Genomic DNA, 11,889 nt, shown 5'->3' with positions numbered 1-11,889 from the left:
CATGGGGCTCTCGTGTGTCGGGGAGCCTCGGTACGCCATGTGGAGCCACCCGGTGGTTTAAAGAAAACACAATGCTCATATAACATAGTTGTAAATGAAAAGCAGCCGACTAGTAACTCCCCCCAGCAGGTGATCGTGGCCAGCATCAGCTAGCACTTCCTTCCCTGCTAAGGAGGAGCCTGCTGGCTGCTTCTATTTTATTGTTATGTGATTGGCTGATCAGCGTCTATCTGCACCTCCTAGTCCAATCAGGTGCATGCAGATAGATACCAGCATGGATGGAGGGTAAGTCACAAAGTGCTACTGTGCCCCCTGCAGATTTTATTGAATCTCTCCACAACGCATCCCCAGCACCATCCACCCCTCTCCACAGCGCATCCCCAGCACCATCCACCCCTCTCCACAACGCATCCCCAGCACCATCCACCCCTCTCCACAGCGCATCCCCAGCACCATCCACCCCTCTCCACAACGCATCCCCAGCACCATCCACCCCTCTCCACAGCGCATCCCCAGCACCATCCACCCCTCTCCACAACGCATCCCCAGCACCATCCACCCCTCTCTACAACGCATCCCCAGCACCATCCACCCCTCTCCACAGCGCATCCCCAGCACCATCCACCTCTCTCCACAACGCATCCCCAGCACCATCCACCCCTCTCCACAACGCATCCCCAGCACCATCCACCTCTCTCCACAACGCATCCCCAGCACCATCCACCCCTCTCCACAACGCATCCCCAGCACCATCCACCCCTCTCCACAATGCATCACCAGCACCATCCACCACGCATCCCCAGCACCATCCACCCTTCTCCACAACGCATTCCCCAGCACCATCCACCCCTCTCCACAACACATCCCCAGCACCATCCACCCCTCTCCACAACGCATCCCCAGCACCATCCACCCCTCTCCACAACACATCCCCAGCACCATCCACCCCTCTCCACAATGCATCCCCAGCACCATCCACCCCTCTCCACAATGCATCCCCAGCACCATCCACCCCTCTCCACAACGCATCCCCAGCACCATCCACCCTTCTCCACAACGCATTCCCCAGCACCATCCACCCCTCTCCACAACGCATCCCCAGCACCATCCACCCCTCTCCACAACACATCCCCAGCACCATCCACCCTTCTCCACAACGCATTCCCCAGCACCATCCACCCCTCTCCACAACGCATCCCCAGCACCATCCACCCCTCTCCACAACACATCCCCAGCACCATCCACCCCTCTCCACAACACATCCCCAGCACCATCCACCCCTCTCCACAGCGCATCCCCAGCACCATCCACCCCTCTCCACAACGCATCCCGGGCCAAAAATCGGCCTAAAATATCGACTGCAAAAATCTGCATCATTTATCGGCCATCGGACGCCCCAATTTCTAAATATCGGCATCGACCAGAGAAAAACACATATCGGTCGACCCCTAGTGGAGAAGTATACAGAGACAGAGAGAGGTGGAAAGGTATACAGGGAGGCTGCAAGCCCTCCTGTTCCTCTGGATAAAGCACCTGGTCACTTGTGACATAACCCACTTTATGAATTTGCTTTTCATTTTTGAAGCTTTTTATGTTAGAATCATACAATGAATGTGAACCTTGTGTGTGGAACCAGTTATTAATTTAATTTCATTTGTGATTTTATATCTATAACTGTTTTTATGATATTTCCATATCAATAATAAAAATCTTTTCTATTTTTTCATACTACTTGTACCGTGTGCCTTTAAAGCCCAACCTACTAGTACTTAGTCCAATTCCAAACACTAAAATTAATGTTCCTCTGTTTATAAGACCACTGGGGGGCGTTCCTACATGATAAAAACCCTCATATAATCCCCCATACACCCCCATCCTAATATTGTACAACCAGTACAGTTTAGATCATTCTCTCTTATCAATTATTGGTCCACAGGGAAATCTGTATAGATCACAGGACCAATGAGGATGGAGGAGGATCAGAGTTACATGACTGAGAGGATACTAAACCTCACCCTGAAGATCATCCACCTGCTGACCGGAGAGGTGAGGAGCATTCTGGGAGGTCACATGACATCACTCTTATCTCTATTAATAAAACACAGACCTGACCGGAGAGGTGAGGAGGATTCTGGGAGGTCACATGACATTACTCTTATCTCTATTAATAAAACACAGACCTGACCGGAGAGGTGAGGAGGATTCTGGGAGGTCACGTGACATCACTCTTATCTCTATTAATAAAACACAGACCTGACCGGAGAGGTGAGGAGGATTCTGGGAGGTCACATGACATCACTCTTATCTCTATTAATAAAACACAGACCTGACCGGAGAGGTGAGGAGGATTCTGGGAGGTCACGTGACATCACTCTTATCTCTATTAATAATACACAGACCTGACCGGAGAGGTGAGGAGGATTCTGGGAGGTCACATGACATCACTCTTATCTCTATTAATAAAACACAGACCTGACCGGAGAGGTGAGGAGGATTCTGGGAGGTCACATGACATCACTCTTATCTCTATTTATAAAACACAGACCTGACCGGAGAGGTGAAGAGGATTCTGGGATTCTAACATGATATTCCTATTGGTTCCCCAATACAGAGATTTCCTCTTGTGAAGTCAGGTGATCACATGACCATCACAGTGCCTCCATGTGACTCCCTAAATCCTGAGAGACACAACATGGAGAAGATTCTAGATGTCACCAAGAAGATGATGGAGCTGCTGACAGGAGAGGTGAGGAGGATTCTGGGAATTCTGGGACATTATCCAGTAACAGACAAGGGGTGTGTCTGGATGGTGACTGTATCATTGTGTGTGTCAGGTTCCTATAAGGTGTCAGGATGTCACTGTCTATTTCTCCATGGAGGAGTGGGAGTATTTAGAAGGACACAAGGATCTCTACAAGGACGTCATGATGGACAATCAGCCGCCCCTCACATCACCGGGTAAGAGGAGACTTTATTGTAAAGGAGAGAGCAGTACGGAGGCTCCACCTAGATCCCCCATCATCTGATAAACATATAGAAACAATGGATCCAGTCAGTGTGTGTGTTTCCTACAGATGGATCCAGTAATGGGAACCCACCAGAGAGATGTCCCCGTCCTCTGTATTCCCGGGATTCCACACAGGAAGATCAGGTTGGTGGGATGAAGCATCTAGAACATGAAAATGACTTGTGGAGGTGGTGTATGGATCCTACAAGATATTTTCTTGGTTTAGGGTGAAGATCTGATGAACATGAAAGTTGAGGGTGAAGTAGAAGAGACGTATGTGAGGGATGATCAGCAATATACGGAGGAGGCTGGAATGACGAGGACATTCATAGAGGAGGACACTTCTACAGAGAATAGCACAGGTGACCCATAATATATTCAGAGAGTAGTATGGAGGCTCCACCTAGATCCCCCATCATCTGATAAACACATAGAAACAATGGATCCAGTCAGTGTGTGTGTTTCCTACAGATGATTCCAGTAATTGGACCCCACCAGAGAGATGTCCCCGTCCTCTGTATTCCCGGGATTCCACACAGGAAGGTCACACCATCCCCCACTGTTACAAGGTTGGTGGGGTGGAGCATCTAGAACATGGACTCGTGGAGGGGATGTGAGGATTTTATATATGTGATGTCACATTATTAACCCCTTCCTGCTGAGCGTGCGCATATATGAAGCCCCACCGGACTGGGTGTTTTTCCATAGGGCTTCATATATGGGTATGTGTCTTTGTGCTGGGAGCGTACTGCAAGGTCTCACCGTCAGCCCCAGGTCTTGTACTAATGATTGGGTCCTGGAACTCCTGGTTCTGGGTCACCTGATCACTGTGACGCCCGCCCCCGTGTTTTCTCTCTTTGAATGGAGGAGAGAAATGCATTGTATCTCTCTCTCCTTGCAGAGACAAAAAAAAACTGTGTGTAAAATAAAAATGAATAATAATAAAGGTCAGTGCCAGGGTTAGTGTTTAGGTCAGTATTTTTTTGTGCAGATTTAACCACTTCATTACCCAGCCATAGTCATTTGACGTCCACAGAGGGGATCTCCCATCCTGGGTGGACGTCATATGACGTCCTGGGCTTTGTGCGGTGATATCTGAATGATGGGTGCAGCTACTCAGATATCCTTCTCTTCTGCCGGCGATTATGTTCACGATAAGAACGATCATAGCGGCAGTTCCACCACTTGATCGTTCTTATAGGTGGCGGGAGGGGAGCTTCTCCGGGCTCTCCCGTGCCATTGGGGGCCCAGAGAATGAGTCGTCTGGCGCCAGATGGGAAGCATAGAGATGACTGGTGACCAGATGGTCACCAGTCATCTCTATGACCGCCGGAGGCCCGGGCGCGATGTGATGACGTCACGCCGGGTTCTCAGAAGTAAACAAAGCCGCGATTGCGGCTAGTAAGCATGAGACCGATTAATTTTTTTTCACGATCTCATGCTTTCCAGCCTGGAGGAGAGATGTGGGGGAGGGGGAGGTCTTATTGACTCCCCGCATCTCTTCATAAAGAGGACCTGTCACACACTATTCCTATTACAAGGGATGTTTACATTCCTTGTAATAGGAATAAAAGTGATAAAAAAAATTATTTAAAAAAAAGTAAAAAATAATAATAATAATAAAAAAATTAAAACGCCCCTGTCCCCGGTAGCTCGTGCTCAGAAGTTAACGTACACATAAGTTCCGTCCACATATGTTAACGTTGGTCAAACCACATATGTGAGGTATCGCCGCGTGCGTTAGAGCGTGTGCAACAATTCTAGCACTAGACCACCTCTGTAACTCTAAACTGGTAACCTGTAAAAAATATCAAAGCATCGCCTATGGAGATTTTTAAGTACGGAAGTTTGGCGCCATTCCATAAGTGTGCGCAATTATTAAGCGTGACATGTTAGGTATCTATTTACTCGGCGTAACATCATCTTTCATATTTTACAAAGAAATTGGGCTTTACTGTTTTGTTATTTTTTAATTCATGAAACCATTTTTTCCCCCAAAAAAGACGTTTGAAAAATAATTGCGCAAATACCGTGCAAGATAAAAAAGTTGCAATGACCGCCATTTTATTCCCTCGGGTGTCTGATAAAAAAAACATATATAATGTTTGGGGGTTCTGAGTAATTTTCTAGCAAAAGAATGATGATTTGTACATGTAGGAGAGAAGTGCCAGAATAGGCCCGGTATTGAGGTGGTATAAAAGCCCGGTATTGAAGGGGTTAAAGAAATATATATTTTTGTAATTAGTATTAGTGTCAGTGTGTTTTAGTTAGGATAAAAAAAGTAAAATGCGCAGTATTGTTTCTGGGCTGTACTACGGGTACAAACAACAACTAACATACACATATGTAAAACATAAAGTGTAGCGCTAATTATAAGTGAGATAAAGGATTGGGTATATTAATAATTAACCAATCATTGAAAAGTGTCTGTATGAAACACATTAAAGTAGTCCATAAAAAACTGTGAAAAAATTAATAATAAATGAATCCTCAAAATTCAGTTCACAGTGGATAAATGTGCAAAATAAACTTCAATAAAGAAATGGTAATAAATCTTCATAGGTAAAAAAGATGTATAAATCCAGCACCGAAATGAATGGAGGCTTACCAGAAGCTGTGGACCCAGAATAGGCATATACCTAGTGGGTCATTTGCGCTTTAAAGTTGATGATACCAGCGAGGAGGTGAAGTCCAACACAGGATCAGGTGAAAGTCAGTTCAGAAGCACCTTGTATTAGGTTGTAGACTTGGGTCCATATGGAGGTTCAGACACTCAATACAACGAAAGTTAGAAAAAAGAAGGCAAAAATGCACATAGTGTAAATCCGTTTAAAAGTTTACTTGAAAGCAAAATCAAAAAATGGGTTACACTCACATTTTCAGCATTGGTAACAGGCATGTAACAAAGAGCAGTATTGTCAGCAAATTCCCGACATGTTTCAATCTAAACGATCATCATCTGGGCTAGATGATGATCGTTTAGATTGAAACATGTCGGGAATTTGCTGACAATACTGCTCTTTGTTACATGCCTGTTACCAATGCTGAAAATGTGAGTGTAACCCATTTTTTGATTTTGCTATCAAGTAAACTTTTAAACGGATTTACACTATGTGCATTTTTGCCTTCTTTTTTCTAACTTTCGTTGTATTGAGTGTCTGAACCTCCATATGGACCCAAGTCTACAACCTAATACATGGTGCTTCTGAACCGACTTTCACCTGATCCTGTGTTGGACTTCACCTCCTCGCTGGTATCATCAACTTTAAAGCGCAAATGACCCACTAGGTATATGCCTATTCTGGGTCCACAGCTTCTGGTAAGCCTCCATTCATTTCGGTGCTGGATTTATACATCTTTTTTACCTATGAAGATTTATTACCATTTCTTTATTGAAGTTTATTTTGCACATTTATCCACTGTGAACTGAATTTTGAGGATTCATTTATTATTAATTTTTTCACAGTTTTTTATGGACTACTTTAATGTGTTTCATACGGACACTTTTCAATGATTGGTTAATTATTAATATACCCAATCCTTTATCTCACTTATAATTAGCGCTACACTTTATGTTTTATTTTGTTTGTTTTTCGGAATTGATCCATTCCGTGGTGTTGGCTGCATTTTATAAGTTTTTTATAGTAGCGCGGTGTTTATCTATACTTCTAGTATAGTTATTTTCCAAACATACACATATGTGACATCGCTGCGATCGTCAGGAGCAGGAACATTTATTTTGTGTTGCTCTTTGGTGGAAAGTTATGGTAGTATCAAGAAACATACAGCTACATTTAAAAAAATAAAGAATTTTTTTTTTACTTTTTTGGGTAATAAAAAAATCAGAAGATATCCATAACTATTTACCGCCCAATGAAATCCCAATTTGCCCTAAAAACAACGCGGTATAATCCACCTGGATACACAAAGTCGTTATGATGATATGTACGGTTTTACTAGCACATGTCAAAGTTGCAAAACGGTGCTTAGGCATTAACATTTGTTTTACCATAAGGCGGGAAGGGGTTAAAGCTTATGTTTTACAGACAATCTTTTCTCGGATTTTCTTGGTGTAGAGTGGAGATCCAATCGATATAGAATTTGAGGTGAAATCAGAAGAAGAAGAGATGTATGTGAGGGATGATCAGCAGTCTATGGAGGAGGATGGAATAACGGGGACATTTATAGAGGAGGACACTCCTACAGAGATCAGCACAGGTGGGTCATTAACACTAAATCCATTCCTCCACCCATACTGCTCACTGATTGGTCCAGAGTAGGGCGGAGACTGGGTGATATCAGCCTGTAATCCCCTGGTCACTTTCCTGAGCTGTGTTCCCCGTCCTGTATTCCTGTATTTCTCTCGGATAATCTTCCTTCTCTGTGCTGCAGACACAGTTCATGTCTCTAGGATGGATTTATGGAGATTCTGGGGTTCAGCTGGTAGTAAAATGTTGATTTTCTCCATAGGCATTGCTTGTCTTAGTCATCTGGGGTATGAGTCTTACATTGTGTCCCATCCCCGGATCTAGCGAGATCTGTGACAGAGGAATTCTCCCGGGGTTACTAGTTCTGATGTTTGCTGGCAGTGCCGGGTGGAGGGATATGTCTGTATAGTCTCAGACCCAAGACTAGAAGAACTCTCCACATAGTATAGATCTATAATAGGGATGAGCTTCGAGTTCGAGTCTAACTCATGTTCGACTGGAACATTGCCTGTTCAGCGAACAGCGAACAATTTGGGGTGTTCGCGGCAAGTTCGGAAAGCCGCAGAACACCCTGGAAAGAGTCTATGGGAGAAATCTAAAGTGCTAATTCTAAAGGCTTATATACAAGTTATTGTCATAAAAAGTGTTTGGGGACCCGGGTCCTGCCCCAGGGGACATGTATCAATGCAAAAAAAGTTTTAAAAAAACGGCCGTTTTTTCGGGAGCAGTGATTTTAATAATGCTTAAAGTGAAACAATAAAAGTGAAATATTCCTTTAAATTTCGTACCTAGGGGGGTGTCTATAGTATGCCTGTAAAGCAGCGCATGTTTCGTGTGCTTAGAACTGTCCCTGCACAAAGTGTCATTTCTGAAGGATAAAAAGTAATTTAAAATCACTGCTCCCGGAAAAAAAATGTTTGCATTGATACATGTCCCCTGGGGCAGGACCCGGGTCCCCAAACACTTTTTAGGACAATAACTTGCATATTAGCCTTTAAAATGAGCACTTTTGATTTCAAACGTTCGAGTCCCATAGACTTTAATGGGGTTCTAAAGTTCACACAAACTTTTGGTCTGTTCGCAGGTTCTGGTGCAAACCGAACGGGGGGGGGGGGGGGGGTGTTGGGCTCATCCCTAATCTATAACATCTCTCACTTTATTACATAGAAATATCTGTCACACACATCATTAGACACGCACAGTGTATCTCCTCTGCGATTTTAATTTTGACGCCAAATTTTATATTGTTTTAGTTGTATTTTAGTCATCTGAATTGTTTTAGTTTTCGTTGTATTTACTCAACTAAAATCTGCAGTACGTTTTAGTCGATGAAAATGTAATGTTTTTTTTTTTTTTCGGTAAATTGTAATGCATTATTTAGACCTTTCTCTAGAATTGCCAAACTCATGATATACTCCTGGAGTAACAATCCAATCCGATGTTCTTATTTCTGGTATGAAGGATTGAACACGCACTACAGACACAGATTTAGCCCTTGTGATATAGAACGTCTTTATAAATAAAACCAAGTTTCATAAACAAACACAAATATTGCTTTTTGACAAACAGAAGTGCAAATGTAAAATATAATAAAAACACCAACAAATAAACTGTAAGCTCTATCGGCTGTCATGCCATTGCACATATGACCCGAATATATTACCAACATGAAATCTTAAGAAGAAAAAGAAATGTTGGAACTTTAACCACTTCAGTCCCAGAAAGGCCATTTTTGGCGATACGGCATTTGCGCGGTCGTGCGGCGTTGTACCCAAAACAAAATGATGTCCTTTTTTTCCCTCCACAAATAGAGCTTTCTTTTGGTGGTATTTGATCACTTCTGCGGTTTAAATTTTTTACGCTATAAACAAAAAAAGAGCGACCATTTTGAAAAGACAATTTTCACATGTTGATAATAATGTGATAACATCCTCAAACTTTGGAACCTTCAAACAAAGTGATAAAGAGGGAGGAGTCAATAACCCAATGATGGTGGTCTTCAGGATCAGTCCATTCTTCATCTTGGTTGTTCTTCCCACATCCTCACTCTCTGACCTCTGGTGGGGCTCAGCGAGTGCAGGACTTCTTGAGTTGGGAAGATCACAATCAGTGATAGAGGGGGAGGGGACACTCATCCTATAATCCCCTCATCACTCTCACTCCTATAAAAGACAGTTCCCGTTGTGTCCTCACTCTCTGACTAAGGTCCATGAATAAAGAAATGATCTGGTAGGAGATCAGAGGACCCATTTACTAGTTACCTTGAGGGGGGAATTGTAAGATCCTTAGAGACAAAGCTGCCTGATGTGGGCGGAGTCCTGGTGTAGGGGAACCAATCTGCTCATGTCTAGTAATAATCTTTGTATTTCTATTTTAGTAGATGGACGGGAGATGAGGAAAACCTCAGAGGATTGTCTCACTTTGTCTCCAGACTGTAAAGTAGAAGATGAGGACATCACACAGTATAGTCCAGGAGAAAACCCGACTACCTCAAATGTCCATCCGGCACCACACAGTGTAGATGAACCATCGTCTTCCTCTTATCCTGAGGAACCTCAGACTGTGCGGGACGGTGCCGGACCATCGTCTTCCTCTTATCCTGAGGGACCTCAGACTGTGAGGGACGGTGCCGGACCATCGTATTCCTCTTATCCTGGGGAACCTCAGACTGTGCGGGACGGTGCCGGACCATCGTATTCCTCTTATCCTGAGGTACCTCAGACTGTGCGAGACGGTGCCGGACCATCGTCTTCCTCTTATCCTGAGGAACCTCAGACTGTGCGGGACGGTGCCGGACCATCGTATTCCTCTTATCCTGAGGAACCTCAGACTGTGCGGGATGGTGCCGGACCATCGTATTCCTCTTATCCTGAGGAACCTCAGACTGTGAGGGACAGTGCCGGACCATCGTCTTTCTCTTATCCTGAGGAACCTCAGACTGTGAGGGACGGTGCCGGACCATTGTCTTCCTCTTATCCTGAGGAACCTCAGACTGTGCAGGACAGTGCCGGACCATCGTATTCCTCTTATCCTGAGGAACCTCAGACTGTGAGGGACGGTGCCGGACCATCGTATTCCTCTTATCCTGAGGAACCTCAGACTGTGCGGGATGGTGCCGGACCATCGTATTCCTCTTATCCTGAGGAACCTCAGACTGTGAGGGACGGTGCCGTCCTTCCAACAGAGAAAAGGTTTTCCTGTTCTGAGTGCGGGAAGTGTTTCAATTTTAAATGTTATCTTGATAGGCATATAAGATCTCACACAGAAGAGAAGCCGTATTCCTGTCCTGAGTGCGGGAAATGTTTTTCAAGGAAGTCCAATCTTTACAGACATCAGAGATCTCACACGGGGGAGAAGCCGTATTCCTGTCCTGAGTGCGGGAAATGTTTTTCACAGAAGTCTGATCTTTACACACATCAGAGATCTCACACAGGGGAGAAGCCGTATTCCTGTCCTGAGTGTGGGAAATGTTTTTCTCTGAAGTCTGATCTTTATACACATCAGAGATCTCACACGGGGGAGAAGCCGTATTCCTGTCCTGAGTGCGGGAAATGTTTTTCACAGAAGTCTGATCTTTACACACATCAGAGATCTCACACGGGGGAGAAGCCGTACTCCTGTCCTGAGTGTGGGAAATGTTTTTCACAGAAGTCTGATCTTTACACACATCAGAGATCTCACACGGGGGAGAAGCCGTATTCCTGTCCTGAGTGCGGGAAGTGTTTTTCACAGAAGTCCAATCTTTACACACATCAGAGATCTCACACGGGGGAGAAGCCGTATTCCTGTCCTGAGTGTGGGAAATGTTTTTCACAGAAGTCCAATCTTTACACACATCAGAGATCTCACAAAGGGGAGAAGCCATAGTCCTGTCCTGAGTAAGGGAAATGTTCATCACCAAAGTCCTATCTTCCTGTACATCAGGGTCCAACCCAACCCTAATGCCGCGTACACACGACCGTTTTTCGGGTTCTAAAAAATTACGTTTTTTTTAAAGTCATTAAAAACGATTGTGTGTGGGCTCCAGAGCATTTTTCACGATCTAAAAACTGGGCATTAAAAATTTCGAACATGCTCTATTTTTTCACAATGTTTTTAACGTGGTTGTTTTTAAGGTTGTAAAATATGGTCGTGTGTGGGCTTTAACGACGTGAAAAAAACGTGCATGCTCAGAAGCAAGTTATGAGACGGGAGCGCTTGTTCTGGTAAAACTAGCGTTCGTACTGGAGATCGCACATTCATCACGCTGTAACAGGCCTGAAAAGCGCGAATCGTCTTTTATTATCACAAAATCAGCTAAAGCAGCCTAAAGGGTGGCGCCATCCGCATGGAACTTCCCCTTTATAGTGCCGTCGTACGTGTTGTACGTCACCGCACTTTGCTAGAGCATTTTTTTTCATGATCGTGTGTAGGCAAGGCCGTTTTAATGATCGGGTTGAAAAAAACTTTGTTTTTTCTAGACCCTTAAAAACGTCATTTTTGAAAACCCAAAAAACGGTCGTGTGTACGCGGCATTAAGGTGTATTAGTGGTTTGAGTGCGGGAAATGTCTTGTATATGAATGTTGCTGGACATCACAGCTTTCATGTGGGGAAGAAGCACACCCTGATATACACCTCAGATATACTCCATGGCTGATCTTCAAACATATAAGAAGCAGTACATAAGGAGATCA

General features: G+C 44.3%; 1 protein-coding gene across 1 annotated transcript; it reads left to right on the top strand.

Annotated features, from left to right (window-relative positions):
* The first annotated feature begins 3,725 nt into the window (after nt 1-3,725).
* LOC120927272 (gastrula zinc finger protein XlCGF7.1-like) lies at nt 3,726-11,173 on the top strand. Its single transcript, XM_040337828.1, has 2 exons — nt 3,726-3,729; nt 10,364-11,173. Exons 1-2 carry the CDS (start codon nt 3,726-3,728, stop codon nt 11,080-11,082), a joined length of 723 nt encoding a protein of 240 aa, XP_040193762.1. The 3' UTR covers nt 11,083-11,173.
* Nucleotides 11,174-11,889: the final 716 nt, after the last annotated feature.

The sequence above is a fragment of the Rana temporaria genome, chromosome 2 (genome assembly GCF_905171775.1).
Source record: "Rana temporaria chromosome 2, aRanTem1.1, whole genome shotgun sequence".
Taxonomy (NCBI): domain Eukaryota; kingdom Metazoa; phylum Chordata; class Amphibia; order Anura; family Ranidae; genus Rana; species Rana temporaria.
The sequence above is the reverse complement of the archived record's forward strand: the minus strand, read 5'-3'. Positions and strand labels throughout refer to the sequence as shown.